Source organism: Dendrobates tinctorius, unplaced genomic scaffold (assembly GCF_039654945.1).
Source record: "Dendrobates tinctorius isolate UK_male_01 unplaced genomic scaffold, ASM3965494v1 ptg000007l, whole genome shotgun sequence".
Classification (NCBI taxonomy): domain Eukaryota; kingdom Metazoa; phylum Chordata; class Amphibia; order Anura; family Dendrobatidae; genus Dendrobates; species Dendrobates tinctorius.
Window position 1 is genome coordinate 28,317,206 of NW_027361675.1, and position 17,743 is coordinate 28,334,948.

A 17,743-nucleotide genomic window follows, 5' to 3' on the forward strand; every position below is an offset into this window, starting at 1 on the left:
CACTGTACATGACAGCCTCTGAACCCTGTCTGAACTCCAGCGCGCTGCTGGGTGCCATAGCAACGCCAGGGGTCTCAGCCTGCTCTGAAGTGTCCCGCCCGCCCCGTCAGCTGTGTGTGGCCGCCTGGCCGGCCGCTCTCAAAGTCCTACTTCTGTCACTGTGCACCCCTGCTTCTAGGGGGGGGGCAGCTGCCCCACGGTGGGTAGTACTCCCATGGCTGGGACTGGGAGTTCTAATTCTCCCTGTGCCGCTGTTGCATAGCACTTATCTGACTGCAGGGGGCGGCGCCGCGCTGCCACCCCCTCCTGAGTGCCGCCTGAGCTCACTTCTCAACTTGGTTCATGGATGATGCGGCCCTGTGAATGATGCCGGAACTACGTTTGCCAGAGCATGCGCACTTCTGGTTTTCAGCTTTGCCCGCAGTTTGACAAAGCATACTGCGCAGGCGCAAAACGCAATATATCTGAGCAGGTGCGAGATGTCGTATGGCGATGTGGATTGTTATCCATGTCAGGAGGAGGGATGCAGAGGCCCGAAAAACTACGCCCATCTGACCAGACTGAGAAGATTACCGTACAGCGCGGGAGAAATCAAAAAAGGTTTTCGGGAGTATACAAGGGGAGTCAGGGGGTTATATAAGGAATTAGGGAATGCAGCGCGGACGCTGAATAAGGTGATCTTTTTTGCTGCTATGTCACAAAACTGGTGACAGGTTCCCTTTAAATGGAACATTTCAGTTCTAATTCTATGCTGGAATTCATGCTGCCCAGTATTATTGCTGACTACTATTGTATAACTAGGCCTAGTAACTCCATAGAGGGCTCCATGACTCCGTGGTAGCGGCTAGTCCGCTATTACACAGGGAGCCCTTACAACTAAACAGAATAAGAAGTGGAAATAGTTTATTCCTAGTGAATATGATGAAAGCTTCTGATAAGGCGCATGCGCACTGCGGGAATCTTGAGCCAGGAGCCCGTGACAGCAGACGACGCACTTGTTAAGCTTTTCCCTCTAGTGTTTAGTCGTACGTCGTGACGTTAATGACGTGAGGGTAAAGGTGAATGTTTTTAATCCAACATGGCGGCCACCAAGCGGGTGTTGTACGTGGGTTAGTAATAAGTTCCTGTCGGTTACACCGGCGCCATAGTGAAGTGTTGTCTCTCCCAGCTGTGGACGTTACAGCTGTTCCCTGTGTATTGCAGGCGGCCTGGCTGAGGAGGTGGATGAGAAGATCCTGCACGCAGCGTTCATCCCTTTCGGAGACGTCACAGACATTCAGATACCTCTGGACTATGAAACGGGTGGGTATTACAGCGGGGGCGCTAGAGACAATCCGGGGGGGTGGGCTGGCTTTCAGCAATGATGCTGGCCTTCCCCCACCCACTCCAGATGATTGCATTCACAGGTCCTATCTCCTGGACCCCCAGCCATGGTTAGAGCAGGGGCTCCTCACCTCCGGCAAGTACGTGTGCGGCTTTCAGCTGCGCTGCCACTATCCCTGTACAGGAGACATCTCCGGATCCTGTCTGTGCTGCCACTATCCCTGTACAGGAGACATCTCCGGATCCTGTCTGTGCTGGCACTATCCCTGTACAGGAGACATCTCCGGATCCTGTCTGCGCTGGCACTATCCCTGTACACGGGACATCTCCGGATCCTGTCTGCGCTGGCACTATCCCTGTACACGGGACATCTCCGGATCCTGTCTGCGCTGGCACTATCCCTGTACACGGGACATCTCCGGATCCTGTCTGCGCTGGCACTATCCCTGTACACGGGACATCTCCGGATCCTTTCTGCGCTGAGACTATCCCTCTACACGGGACGTCTCAGGATCCTTTCTGCGCTGGCACTATCCCTGTACAGGAGACATCTCCGGATCCTGTCTGTGCTGGCACTATCCCTGTACAGGAGACATCTCCGGATCCTGTCTGTGCTGGCACTATCCCTGTACAGGAGACATCTCCGGATCCTGTCTGTGCTGGCACTATCCCTGTACAGGAGACATCTCCGGATCCTGTCTGTGCTGGCACTATCCCTGTACAGGAGACATCTCCGGATCCTGTCTGTGCTGGCACTATCCCTGTACAGGAGACATCTCCGGATCCTGTCTGTGCTGGCACTATCCCTGTACAGGAGACATCTCCGGATCCTGTCTGTGCTGGCACTATCCCTGTACAGGAGACATCTCCGGATCCTGTCTGTGCTGGCACTATCCCTGTACAGGAGACATCTCCGGATCCTGTCTGCGCTGGCACTATCCCTCTACACAGGACGTCTCAGGATCCTTTCTGCGCTGGCACTATCCCTGTACAGGAGACATCTCCGGATCCTGTCTGCGCTGGCACTATCCCTGTACACGGGACATCTCCGGATCCTGTCTGCGCTGGCACTATCCCTGTACACGGGACATCTCCGGATCCTGTCTGCGCTGGCACTATCCCTGTACACGGGACATCTCCGGATCCTTTCTGCGCTGAGACTATCCCTCTACACGGGACGTCTCAGGATCCTTTCTGCGCTGGCACTATCCCTGTACAGGAGACATCTCCGGATCCTGTCTGTGCTGGCACTATCCCTGTACAGGAGACATCTCCGGATCCTGTCTGTGCTGGCACTATCCCTGTACAGGAGACATCTCCGGATCCTGTCTGTGCTGGCACTATCCCTGTACAGGAGACATCTCCGGATCCTGTCTGTGCTGGCACTATCCCTGTACAGGAGACCTCTCCGGATCCTGTCTGTGCTGGCACTATCCCTGTACAGGAGACATCTCCGGATCCTGTCTGTGCTGGCACTATCCCTGTACAGGAGACATCTCCGGATCCTGTCTGCGCTGGCACTATCCCTGTACAGGAGACATCTCCGGATCCTGGCTGTGCTGGCACTATCCCTGTACAGGAGACATCTCCGGATCCTGTCTGTGCTGGCACTATCCCTGTACAGGAGACATCTCCGGATCCTGTCTGCGCTGGCACTATCCCTGTACAGGAGACATCTCCGGATCCTGTCTGCGCTGGCACTATCCCTGTACACGATATATTTCCGGATCCTTTCTGCGCTGGCACTATCCCTGTACACGAGACCTCTCCGGATCCTGTCTGCGCTGGCACTATCCCTGTACACGAGACCTCTCCGGATCCTGTCTGCGCTGGCACTATCCCTGTACACGAGACATCTCCGGATCCTGTCTGTGCTGGCACTATCCCTGTACACGAGACATCTCCGGATCCTGTCTGTGCTGGCACTATCCCTGTACACGAGACATCTCCGGATCCTGTCTGTGCTGGCACTATCCCTGTACACGAGACATCTCCGGATCCTGTCTGTGCTGGCACTATCCCTGTACACGAGACATCTCCGGATCCTGTCTGTGCTGGCACTATCCCTGTACACGATACATTTCCGGATCCTTTCTGCGCTGGCACTATCCCTGTACACGGGACATCTCCGGATCCTGTCTGCGCTGGCACTATCCCTGTACACGATACATTTCCGGATCCTTTCTGCGCTGGCACTATCCCTGTACAGGAGACATCTCCGGATCCTGTCTGCGCTGGCACTATCCCTGTACACGATACATTTCCGGATCCTTTCTGCGCTGGCACTATCCCTGTACACGATACATTTCCGGATCCTTTCTGCGCTGGCACTATCCCTGTACACGATACATTTCCTGATCCTTTCTGCGCTGGCACTATCCCTGTACACGAGACATCTCCGGATCCTTTCTGCGCTGGCACTATCCCTGTACACGATACATTTCCTGATCCTTTCTGCGCTGGCACTATCCCTGTACACGATACATTTCCTGATCCTTTCTGCGCTGGCACTATCCCTGTACACGAGACATCTCCGGATCCTTTCTGCGCTGGCACTATCCCTGTACACGAGACATCTCCGGATCCTGTCTGCGCTGGCACTATCCCTGTACACGAGACATCTCCGGATCCTGTCTGCGCTGGCACTATCCCTGTACACGAGACATCTCCGGATCCTTTCTGCGCTGAGACTATCCCTCTACACGGGACGTCTCAGGATCCTTTCTGCGCTGGCACTATCCCTGTACACGAGACATCTCCGGATCCTGTCTGTGCTGGCACTATCCCTGTACACGAGACATCTCTGGATCCTGTCTGTGCTGGCACTATCCCTCTACACGGGACGTCTCAATATCTTTTCTGCGCTGAGACTATCCCTCTACACGGGATGTCACCAGATCCATTCTGCGCTGACACTATCCCTCTACACGGGACGTCTCCAGATCCTGTCTGAGTTGACACTATCCCTCTACACGAGACGTCTCAGGATCCTTTCTGCGCTGGCACTATCCCTGTACACGAGACATCTCTGGATCCTTTCTGCACTGAGACTATCTCTCTACACGGGACGTCTCAGGATCCTGTCTGCGCTGAGACTATCCCTCTACACGGGATGTCTCCATATCCTTTCTGCGCTGAGACTATCCCTCTACACGGGACATCTCCGGATCCTTTCTGCGCTGGCACTATCCCTCTACACGGGACGTCTCAATATCCTTTCTGCGCTGAGACTATCCCTCTACACGGGACATCTCCGGATCCTGTATGCGCTGGCACTATCCCTCTACACGGGACGTCTCAATATCCTTTCTGCGCTGAGACTATCCTTCTACACAGGACGTCACCGGATCCTTTCTGCGCTGATACTATCCCTCTACACGGGACGTCTCCTGATCCTGTCTGCGTTGACACTATCCCTCTACACGAGACGTCTCAGGATCCTTTCTGCGCTGGCACTATCCCTCTACACGAGACATTTCCGGATCCTTTCTGCGCTGAGACTATCCCTCTACACGGGACGTCTCAGGATCCTGTCTTCTCTGAGACTATCCCTCTACACAGGACGTCTCCGGATCCTTTCTGCGCTGGCACTATCCCTCTACACAGGATGTCTCAGGATCCTGTCTGCGCTGAGACTATTCCTGTACACGGGACATCTTAAGATCCTTTCTGTGCTGAGACTATCCCTCTACACGGGGCGTCTCCGAATCCTTTCTGCGCTGAGACTGTCCCTGTACACGGGACATCTTAAGATCCTTTCTGTCCTGAGACTATCCCTCTACACGGGACGTCTCCAGATCCTGTCTGCGTTGACACTATCCCTCTACACGGGATGTCTCCGGATCCTTTCAGCGCTGGCACTATCCCTCTACACGGGACATCTCAGGATCCTGTCTGCGTTGACACTATCCCTCTACACGGGATGTCTCCAGATCCTGTCTGCGTTGACACTACCCTCTACACGGGATATCCGGATCCTTTCTGCGCTGGAATTATCCCTCTACACGAGATGTCTCAGGATCCATTCTGCGCTGGCACTATCCCTGTACATGAGACATCTCAGGATCCTTTCTGCGCTGGCACTATCCCTGTATATGAGACATCTCAGGATCCTTTCTGCGCTGGCACTATCCCTGTACACGAGACATCTCTGGATCCTCTCTGCGCTGAGACTATCCCTCTACACGGGATGTCACCGGATCCTCTCTGCGCTGAGACTATCCCTCTACACGGGATGTCACCGGATCCTCTCTGCGCTGAGACTATCCCTCTACACGGGATGTCACCGGATCCTCTCTGCGCTGACACTATCCCTCTACACAGGACGTCTCCAGATCCTGTCTGCGTTGACACTATCCCTCTACACGAGACGTCTCAGGATCCTTTCTGCGCTGGCACTATCCCTCTACACGAGACATTTCCGGATCCTTTCTGCGCCGAGACTATCCCTCTACACGGGACGTCTCCTGATCCTTTCTGCGCTGGCACTGTCCCTCTACACGGGACGTCTCCTGATCCTTTCTGCGCTGGCACTGTCCCTCTACACGGGATGTCTCCGAATCCTGTCTGCGCTGAGACTATTCCTGTACATGGGGCGTCTCCGGATCCTTTCTGCACTGACACTATCCCTCTACACGGGACGTCTCCAGATCCTGTCTACGTTGACACTATCCCTCTACACGGGATGTCCGGATCCTTTCTGTGCTGGAACTATCCCTGTACATGAGATGTCTCAGGATCCTTTCTGCGCTGGCACTATCCCTCTACACGAGACGTTTCCGGATCCTTTCTGCGCTGAGACTATACCTCTACATGGGACGTCTCAGGATCCTGTCTGCGCTGAGACTGTCCCTGTACACGGGACATCTTCAGATCCTTTCAGCGCTGAGACTGTCCCTGTACACGGGACATCTTCAGATCCTTTCTGTGCTGAGACTATCCCTCTACACGGGACGTCTCTGGATCCTTTCTCCAGAAACACCCTGATCTCCTGACTTGGGACTTCCTGGTTCTGGGGGCAGAACTTTCAGGATGATTGTCAGTTTTGGCCAGTGGCATGACTGAGCCATGAGCCCAAAGTGTGAGCTGTCTGCTGCAAGCAGGATGACCACATGGACACTGAGCAGCACTTACATGGTGTATCGCTTATGGCTGGCAATTACATACTTCCTGCCTATCAAGCTAACCACCCATGAGGTGGCTGCTAACCTTGGAAGCAAGCTGTAAATCATAGAATTAAAAATCCCACCATTCTCCAGAATGAATAGGTTTATTAATAGGAGGCAAACTGCAAAGTTGCTTGGTTTTACAAGCACTTTGCACATTTACCCAGCTAATAAGATTAGACAAGTAGGTTTTCTGGTTTTATGAGTAAACTTTAAAGGAAACCTGTCAGTAGGATTGTGCACATTAACCTACAGGCAGTGTCAGGTTGGCGCCGTTATACTGATTACACTGATACTTTGATGAAATCTGTATTGTGGTGGTTGTTTAATCTTTATTTTCAGTTATTGATCTGCTCGTGCTTCAGGATGCGACTGGGGGGGTCTTTATGTGGGGCTATGATTAGCTTGATGAATTATGGCAGGTCACTGATTCCTCAGTCACCTGCCCCTTATTTTACATACTGCATCAACAATTATGTGGCTAAAAAAAAAATTAATTCATCAAAGTGGCGGCAGCATCTGCGCTATAGCATGACACAGTGGATAATATGCATTTATGATTTAGTCATATAGTATTGTGGAGAGAAAAAAAACAACATTAATCAAAATGGCACCTGCACAGTATCGTCTACCGCATTCCAATAGATGCTACTGCACAAGCACCGGTGTCATTTTGCTGAAGAAAAAAAAAATTGGATCCTCAAAATGGCACCTGTGAGTAGCATCTATCGCTTTCCAATAGATGCTACTGTGCAGGCACTGCCAGTGCCATCTTTTATGGAGCCAAAACAATAATGGTGATGGTGCTTGCACAGTAGCATCTATCAGAACGCGATAGATGCCCACTGCGCAGGCGCCGCTGCCGGTGCTATTTTGATGATTTTTTTTTTTTTGTTAACCCCCACAATATGGTATGCAGTATGTAAAATAGGGGGCAGGTCACTGAAGGGTCAGTGACCTGCCATATGCATTTGTATGGGCTTATGTAAGCAGAGCGCCGCATAAAGACCTGCACACAGGCCAGACTGGAGCACCAGTATCTCATTAACTGAAAACTACATTTGCAGATTAAACAACCACAAGACGGATTTCATCACCCGATGTATCATTTTAATCAATATTAATGGCGTCACACCATGCATGTGCTCTTTTATAATGAAGGCATCTTGGTATATATTAGCTGACCCAACTTAAAGAGAACCTGTCACCGAGAATAATGCTGTTAACCCGCAGATATGTGGTTAATCTGCAGGTTAACAGTGTTATGATGGTGTCCAGCACCTGCACATTGCCAAATACAGCAGGGAGAAAATTATCTTTATTCTCCCTGCCAGCATTCAGTTTCAGTCATGGGAGGAGGCGGCGCCGGTTCTGTCTCCGCTCTGAGTATACAGAGCGGCCACTGTAGCCGCACCCCCGACCCTGACTGACATTGGGACCGGCTGTCAGGTAGGGCGTGTGTACTCAGAGCGGTGACTGAACTGGCACCACCCCCCATGACTGAAACCGAATGCTGACGGGAAGAATAAAGATCATTTTCTCCCTCCTGTATTCGGCTACGTGCAGGCGCCAGGCAGCATAATAATGCTGTTAACCTGCAGATTAACCCCATATCTGCAGGTTAACAACGTTATTCCTGGTGACAGGTTCCCTTTAAATGCGCTAATCACTCTTATTTTTCTTTTAACAAATGTCTTGGGTACATGATTTTGTGGTACGTGGTTTCCCTTTAGTCAGCACCACTTGCGTCTCGGTGCGGAAGTCAGCAGCACCAGGCAACCCTTTTAAGGGGATGATATGACTTGACTCTCCCCTACTTATCTGATGGGCACACCAGTGCACAACTGGTTACAGTATGTGTATCAGAGCTGTGTCTTGGAGACTTGAATGTTCTGCTTGTTACAAGACACAGCGCTCTTACACTTACTGTAATTATTAGTCCTACACTTATGTGCACTTCAAATGATTGTGACCCGTGTTAATTCATACAATTAATGTTTAACTGCTGGAACTGGAATATTTCTTTAACACTCTTCCCAGTCCACTACATATTATTATTATTATTATTATTATTATTATATTATGGTGTGGATTTATTGAGCAGGGGCTGAGCCCACTCCACAGAGGGCAGATAACAGTTGGGTTTTATAGGCAGCGCTTGCCTCTAACAGCAAACAGAACCAACTCTGACTGCTGTTTAATCAATTAAATGACACGTTCATTCTCTGAGAGTGACCTTTAAAAGGGTTATCCAGGACATTTTTTCACTATGGGTCAAAGTACTAACAGGCAATTAGTTTCTAAGTACCTGCCTATTTGGCCCTACATTGATCTCTGCTGGTACACAGTGGTCACAGACTGCTGCTGTTGGCTAATCTGTGGCTTTCACGGATATCGCCTCAACAGAGCAGACGCTTCTCGTCAGATTTTCTCTGTTTACGGAGTGTGACTGCTGACATTATGCTGATAGACAGCTGGCTCCCTGCTTCTTAACTGCGGGAAGCTGGCTGTCAATCGACATGACTTAAGCAATCATGACCCATTGACAGAGAAGCCAGACGTTGGGAAGCTGAATTGCCTGCAGGAGCGGTCGATGACTGTTTTGATCCTTCGCCGGGGTGAACAAGCAGGTAGTTGTCTCTGTTAGCATCTACCTACTTGTTAGTTTTTAGGGACATAGAAAAAGGTCCTGGACAACCCCTTTAAGTGGTGTGATCCTAGCACAGGCATATACAGTGGGTACTGAAAGCATTCAGACCCCTTTAAATTTTTCACTCTGTTTCATTGCAGCCATTTGGTAAATTCAAAAAAGTTCATTTTTTCCCCATTATTGTACACTCTGCACCCCATCTTGACTGAAAAAAAACACATGTAGAAACCAGGGCTGTGGAGTCGGAGTCGTGGAGTCGGAGTTAGTTTTGGTTGGAGTCGGTAGAAATGTACCGACTCCAGCTTTAAAAAAAGTGTTAATATTTCATAATTGAACTTTCATATGAATTTTATAAATGTTACTCAAATATATATATGTTCTATCAAACTATGAACAACAGTGATAAGCAGTTCTGCTGGAGATAGACATTTCTTACTTCTTGTGTGTCACTGTTCTCCACTGCCCTTATCTAATCTTATACTTGGTTAACCTCATGCTGCCCTAACCCCCCTACTTACAATGTATGAAACTGAAAGTGAAAATGTGTTGCAAATTCTTAGTAGTAAAGCTCCTCCTCTAGACTAGATCATACTAGGTGTGCGTCTTCCAAGCATCTCACAGCTGCCTGCTACTCAGAAGAGGAAGACTGTAAGAAGTATTATCCTTTCAACAAACTTTGCATCAGTTAACTGTGAGTACATGAGGATTAATAACAGTATTACTGACCACTATATCAGTTGTACGACATGGCAATAATTTTGTACAATTGTTTTTAGGAAAAACAATTGTCATTTGGATTGTGAATGCAGAATTAAAAACCTGAGAATGTCAAAGAAGCATCACATTAAATCAGCTGTATTTGAACATTTCACCATCACTCAAGATAGAAAACATTATGTCTGTCAGTGCATGACAAATGATCCAGACGAAAACAAATGCTGTGAAGCCAAGATGAGTGCATATTCAGGCAAAGATAAAAATGCTCCTACCAGAGCTTCTAATCTAAAGAGACATTTATAGCGCTTTCATCCAGAAGTACTGAAAGCAGTGGATGAGAGAGACTGCATCCAAACCAATGAACCAGTGCCCAGCTCTTCCAGCCAAACAAAGGAGCAGAGAACTTTGCAGCCATCAGTTGCAAGATATTTTGTCAGTGACAAAGACAATAGATACATTTAAAAAACAGATCATAGAGCTTGTTGTAAAGGATAGTGTGCCTATTTCATTATTTTCACGACCAGCTTTTATGTGTCTGAATGGGGAAATGGCCCGCAAGCTTGGTGTTTCTCTGGAGAGAGAGAGTATTAGAAAATTAGTAATCGAAGAAGCTTTTAAACAAAAGGAAGAACTTAAAAAAACTCTCAGGGGACGCTTTCTGTTTCTTAAAATGGATGCCTGCACACGTCACAGAGTGAACTATTTTGCCATCAATGTCCGATTTGTTTGTGACAAAAATGAAATAGTTACCAAGACATTGGCAGTAAAAGACACCAAAGCTCATCACACCAGTGAGTTTCTCCAGGTCTTGGTGGAAAAGGTTCTGCAAGACTATGAACTTAAAAAAAGAGCAAGTTCTTTCTGTCGTAACTGACAATGCTTCAAATATGATAAGTACTATTAAGCTAATGAATGAGAGTAATGATGGTGACCAGCAGCTAGAAGAACATTCTGGGTCCACAGACACAGAAATGTTTGAAATAGAGGAACACAGTATTGTAACTGAGGAGCAAACTGAAGTTGCTTCAGATGAACAGCAACATGATAGTTTAGATGATCTTGTTGAAACTGTGTCAATATGTTCTTTCATTCATCACATGTGCTGTGTTGTGCATACGCTACAGCTGGCTATAAGAGACAGTCTGCAAGAAGGACATGCTGCTGCACTGATTGGCAAGGTGAGAAAATTGGCTACTGTTGCCAGAACCCCTAAAGTTGACTCAATTTTGAAGAGACGTGCTGGAAAAGGGGCAATTATTGATCAAGCCACACGATGGGGCAGTACTTACTTAATGATTCAGCGCTTGGTTGAACTGAAAACCTTTCTTGTAGACATGGCTAACCCTCAACTGATGCTAAATGAAAGTCAGTGGAATCAGGTGACTGAGCTGGAAAAATTGCTAGAGCACCCATTTACAGTGACTAAAAAATTACAAGCAGAGGACTTAACTCCAGGTATTTTCTTAAAGGAGTGGAAGAACCTGATGTTTCGCCTGTCCCAAAGAGGAGGGTTAATTGCAAGTGGCACTGCTACATCAATGAAACGGAGAGAGGAGCTACTATTACAAAATAACATTCTTTTGGCAGCTGTTTATGTAGACCCAATGCATCGGATTCTTCTAGATGATCAACAGCTAAGTAAAGGAAAAGAAGCTCTGTTTGAAATAGCAGTAAGGATGAAAGGGTTGCAGAACAGTCAGGAGGAACAAGAAGAATTTGGTCGTCCTGCCACATCTTCACCCTCATCATCAACTGATGAAGAATTTAATTTCGAAAAATATTTGGATCACAAGGACCGTGCAAAGCGTTCCCTCATAGAAGAAGAGTCATCCCCATCAAGGAACACAGCCAGTACATTTCAGCAGAATTTTTCATGTGCACTAAAAGAAATTGAGAAATTTGACCGTTCATCAAAAATAACAGTGCAACAAGCGATTCCTCTGTATCCTGACATTGTCAGAGATGTTGCCCGAGTGGTTACTGCTTTGCCACCAACACAAGTTAGTGTAGAGAGGTTGTTCTCTGCTCTCAAAATAATTAGATCAGATTTGAGGGCATCCATGAAGGAGGATCTGACAGAGGCAATACTTTTTCTGAGGACAAATTTATAGATTTCTTCTTATTAACTGCATAAAAGTGTTTATTGCATATTTACTTAGTTTAGAAAAGTTTATAAAAGTTATTTGCTATATTCTAATTGTATTCTAATAAATGTAGTTTTTGCTCTAAGTGGTCTGATTACTTATATGATGGTGAGAAACTGAATAAGCACGATGTTTAATATTTTACAACAGTAAATTTGTTGTTATGAATTGGCCATTTATGAAGGAGTTGGAGTCGGAGCCTGATAAAATCCAGGAGTCGGAGTCGCAACTGTGGCTTACCGACTCCACAGCCCTGGTAGAAACTTTTGCAAATTTATTAAAAAAGAAAAACTAAAATATCACATGGACCCTTATTCAGACCCTTTGCTCAGTATTGAGTAGAAGCACCCTTTTGAGCTATTACAGCCGTGAGATGAGTCTTCTCGGGAATGATGCAACAAGTTTTTTTACACCTGGATTTGGGGATTTGGCCATTCTTCCTTGCAGATCCTCTCCAGTTCTGTCAGGTTGGATGGTGAACAGCCATTTTCGGGTCTCTCCAGAGATGCTCAATTGGGTTTCGGTCAGGGCTCTGGCTGGGCCAGTCAAGAATGGTCACAGAGTTGTTCTGAAGCCACTCCTTTATTTTAGCTATGTGATTAGGGTCATTGTCTTGTTGGAAGGTGAACCTTCGGCCAAGTCTGAGGTCCAGAGCACTCTGGAAGAGGTTTTCATCCAGGATATCTCTGTACTTTGCCACATTCATGTTTCCTTCAATTGCAACTAGGCATCCTGTCCCTGCAGCTGAAAAACACCCCATAGCATGATGCTGTCACCACCATGTTTCACTGTTCGAATTGTATTGGGCAGGTTATGAGCAGTACCTGGTTTTCTCCACACACACCGCTTAGAATTATCACCAAAAAGGTCTATCTTTGTCTCATCAGACCAGAGAATCTTATTTCTCATAGTCTGGAAGTCCTTCATGTGCTTTTTAGCAAACTCTATGCGTGCTTTCATATGTCTGGCACTGAGGAGAGGCTTCCGTTGGGCCACTCTGCCATAAAGGCCTGACTGGTGGAGGGCTGCAGTGATAGTTGACTTTGTGGAACTTTCTCCCATCTCCCTACTGCATCTGTGGAGCTCAGCCACAGTGATCTTGGAGTTCTTCTTTACCTTTCTCACCAAGGCTTTTCTCCCACGGTTGCTCAGTTTGGCCAGCCAAACTAGGAAGACTGGTGGTCCCAAACTTCTTCCATTTAAGGATTATGGATGCCACTGTGCTCCTAGGAACCTTGAGCACTGCGGAAATTCTTTTGTAACCTTGGCCAGATGTGTGCTTTGCCACAATTTTGTCTCAGAGCTCCTTGGCCAGTTCCTTTGACCTCATGATTCTCATTTGGTCTGACATGCACCGTGAGATATGAGGTCTGATATAGACAGGTGTGTGCCTTTACAAATCAAGTCCTATCAGTTTACTTAAACACAGCTGGACTCCAATGAAGGATTAGAACCATAGTAACATAGTAAGGCCGAAAAAAGACATTAGTCCATCCAGTTCAGCCTATATAATTCTGTCAGAATAAATCCCCAGATCTACGTCCTACTAAAGAACCTAATAACTGTAAAGATACAATATTGTTACGCTCCAGGAAGACATCCAGGCCTCTCTTGAACCATTCGACTGAGTTCGCCATCACCACTTCCTCAGGCAGGGAATTCCAGATTCTCACTGCCCTAACAGTAAATAATCCTCTTCTATGTTGGTGGAAAAACCTTTTCTCCTCCAGACGCAGAGAATGCCCCCTTCCTTTGTATAAACAGATCCTCGGAGAGATATTTGTATTGTCCCCTTATATACTTATACATGGTTATTAGATCGCCCTTCAGTCTTTTTTTCTAGACTAAATAATCCTAATTTTGCTAATCTCTCTGGGTATTGTAGTTCCCCCATCCCCTTTATTAATTTTGTTGCCCTCCTTTGTACCCGCTCTAGTTCCATTATATCCTTCCTGAGCACCGGTGCCCAAAACTGTACACAGTACTCCATGTGCGGTCTAACCAGAGATTTGAACAGAGGCAGTATAATGCTCTCATCATGTGTATCCAGACCTCTTTTAATGCACCCCATGATCCTGTTTGCCTTGGCAGCCGCTGCCTGGCACTGGCTGCTCCAGGTAAGTTTATCATTAACTAGGATCCCCAAGTCCTCCATGTCAGATTTACCCAGTGGTTTCCAGTTCAGTGTGTAACGGTGATATTGATTCCTTCTTCCCATGTGTATAACCTTACATTTATCATTGTTAAACTGCATCTGCCACCTTTCGGCCCAAGTTCCCAACTTATCCAGAGCCATCTGTAGCAGAATACTATCTTCTCTTGTATTGACTGCTTTATATAGTTTTGTATCATCTGCAAATATCGATATTTTACTGTGCAAACCTTCTACCAGATCGTTAATAAATATGTTGTCTCAAGGGGATCACAAGGAAATGGACAGCATGTGACTTAAATATGAGTGTCTGAGCAAAGAGTCTGAATACTTATGACCATGTGATATTTCAGTTTTTCTTTTTAAATAAATTTGCAAAAATTTGTACATTTGTTTTTTTTCCGTCAAGATGGGTGCAGAGTGTGCATTAATGAGAAAAAAAAATGACCTTTTTTGAATTTACCAAATGACTGCAATGAAACAAAGAGAAACAAATATAGCACAAAAAGGGGATTTAGAGATCCTCCAAAAATTCAAAAAATACTAGCAAAAAGGCAGAGATGCTTACCTGCCCAGGCCTCCAAACAAATACACTATCAGGATGCAGTGGACCCATGTAGTTAAGATGGCGGCAACACAGGTTCAGAAATACCAATGGGGCAGCCACTCACAACCTACCAATACATGGAGGGGGTGGCTGCTTGGTATATTACTGCACAAAAAAGACTTGTATGTGGCGCTGTTCATAAAATAGAAATGCACAGCGGGCTGCCTAGCGCTATCCATATGCATCCTGTGTGAACAGACACCACAGTTTACAAGACCAGGTGGGCCCAACTGCACCCCTAAAAAAGTGCAAAAAGCACGCACTAAATATGTGAAGTATTAGTTAATATTTTGGCCAAAACACGCAATCCACGTCAAGGGTCCCCATGCTTACGAGTCCTAACACTAAACAAATATAGCGCAAAAAGGGGATTTAGAGATCCTTCCAAAATTCAAAAAATACTAGCAAAAAGGCAGGGATGCTTACCTGCCCATCGGTATTTCTGCACCTGTGTTGCCGCTATCTTAACTACATGGGTCCACTGCATCCTGATAGTGTATTTGTCTGGAGGCCTGGACGGGTAAGCATCTCTGCCTTTTTGCTAATGAAACAAAGAGTGAAAAATTTAAAGGGGTCTCAATACTTTCCGTACCCACTGTATTTAGACACTAATTGGGCCTCCACAATATACTGATGGTTTGCCATGACAGCTGGACTTTATGGGTGACAGTGATTTTTACTATATACTGAAATATTGCACTACAATCATTCAGTCATGATATATTGTAATCCTCGATAGGTACTAAAAAAAATGTAATATAAAAAGTTAAAATTGTGATAACTATTAAGTTTATACCACCCTGCTTTTTCCCCATCCCAAAAATTAAAATAAAAATAAGCTTATTTGGTCTGGCTTTGTTTGTTAAAGTCTACTCTATCAAAATATAGATTTTAACCCATTAAATTAGTGGCAAAAAAAAAGCTATGAAATGATATATGTACCCCACTAAATACTGCGGCCTGACATGAAAAGAACAAGCCCTGCTACAACTCTGACGGAAAAATACAAATATTGGTCTCATAAAATGGCGACACAAACTAAATCATTTTTTTTTTTTTTTTTTTTTTATAAAAAAAAATCTGAATTTCTTTTTAACACCTTCATGACCTTGGATGTATAGGTACATCCAAGGTTATGTCCCTGCCTTTGATTCGGGGCTCCATCACTGAGCCCACATCTTTCCTCGCATGTGTCTCTAGCAGCCACAGGTGATGCCTAGATCCTTTCATAGCTGTTAACCAGTTAAATGCTGCTATCAATCACCGACAGCGGCATTTAACGCTCGCCATCCGGAAGCGCGTTACACGTTCTGCCCGTCACTTTATCGTGAGGTTGTCATGACAGCTGAGAGTCTAAAGAAGACCCTTGTGCCTGTCACTGTAAATCTCCTATGAATGCTGTCCGGTGTTCATAGGAGATCGTGATTTTTGCTACATATACCGTCTCCTAGCCCCGATCCCAAAGAATGGAGACATAAGCAAATTTTTTGTTCTTTAAAATTTTTGGAATTTTTTTCATCACTTAAATAAAAATAACCTAGACATGTTTGGTATCTGTGAACTTGTAATGACCTGGGGAATCATAATGGCAGGACAATTGTGCATTTGGTGAACATGGTAAATAAAAAGCACAAATTGTGGAATTGCAGGGTTTTTTATTTGCAATTTCACGGCACTTTTAATTTATTTCCCGGTTTCCTGTATGCTATATGGTGAAATCAGTGGTGACGTTCAAAAGTACAACTCGTCTCACAAAAACACAAATCCTCATACAGCTATAACAGAAAAATAAAAATTTGTGGATCTTCGAAGGGGAGGAAAAAAGGAACAGCGCAAGGTGGAGAAAGGTTTAAAATGGCTAGAAATCTTGGGATTTTTTCCCCAATTTTTCAGTACAATATATGGTGAAATTAGTGATGTCATTCAGAACTACAACTTGTCTTGCAAAAAAACAAGTCCTCATGTGGCTATGTCGACTGAGAAATACAATTTCATTGTAGTAGTAAATGGAAGAAAATAACTTAATCCCCAAATTTGTTGTGGCCGTAAGAAGTTACACTGAAGCTAATGTCCAGTGAAAAGATTAAACTTTATGTGCTCTGCTTTTATTTTTTTGTTTTGTTTTAAATATATATAAATAAGTGTATTATGGATTTGCCTCCCTGCAACACACGGTCTTTAGATCAGACTCGTGTCAGAATTGCAGAGTGGTAACAAACTTGCTTGGCAGTTTTATTAAACTATCAGACTTAAAGGGAACCGGTCAGCTATACGTGGTGCCCAAACTGTGGGCAGCATGTTTAGCTACTGGCTGTAGTATCCCAGCCATAGATGTTTGTCTCTGAAACGCTGCAGCATTTCAGAGAAAAACATACTTTTAATCACTTCCGAGGACGCGTTATTGACTAGTCTTACAGGTGGGTCTCCCCGGCTTCTCTCCGCCCGCTGACACTGACTGACAAGCCTCAGCCTATATGACTAATCAATAGCGCGGTTCAGTCCCTGGCAGCTAGTAAAAGTATGTTTTTCTCATCTGCAGGGCAATAATTTTACATCAAATCACTTGCACAGTGGTGATAGAACTGTCACATGCCCCCCACAAGAGTGAAAATATATAGTGCAGGGCAGCATAATATGCCACTCAGCTGCTGCACAACCTCATAATACGCCACTCAGCTGCTGCACAACCTCATAATACGCCACTCGGCCGCTCCACAACCTCATAATACGCCACTCGGCCGCTCCACAACCTCATAATACGCCACTCGGCCGCTCCACAACCTCATAATACGCCACTCGGCCGCTCCACAACCTCATAATACGCCACTCGGCCGCTCCACAACCTCATAATACGCCACTCGGCCGCTCCACAACCTCATAATACGCCACTCGGCCGCTCCACAACCTCATAATACGCCACTCGGCCGCTCCACAACCTCATAATACGCCACTCGGCCGCTCCACAACCTCATAATACGCCACTCG

The 17,743-nt window shown here is 46.2% G+C and overlaps 1 protein-coding gene across 2 annotated transcripts in view; it reads left to right on the forward strand.

Annotated features, from left to right (window-relative positions):
- Nucleotides 1–417: 417 nt before the first annotated feature.
- Nucleotides 418–17,743, forward strand: part of PPIE (peptidylprolyl isomerase E) — a 41,450-nt gene continuing 24,124 nt past the window's right edge. The window contains exons 1-2 of one of the 2 annotated variants that reach the window (XM_073572961.1): nt 418–600; nt 1,204–1,302. In XM_073572961.1, the coding sequence (XP_073429062.1) occupies nt 480–600; nt 1,204–1,302 (220 nt within the window). In that variant the 5' untranslated portion in view covers nt 418–479. Of the gene's footprint in view, nt 601–972; nt 1,110–1,203; nt 1,303–17,743 lie in introns of those variants that run through there. The other variant, XM_073572962.1, reaches the window with a different exon arrangement.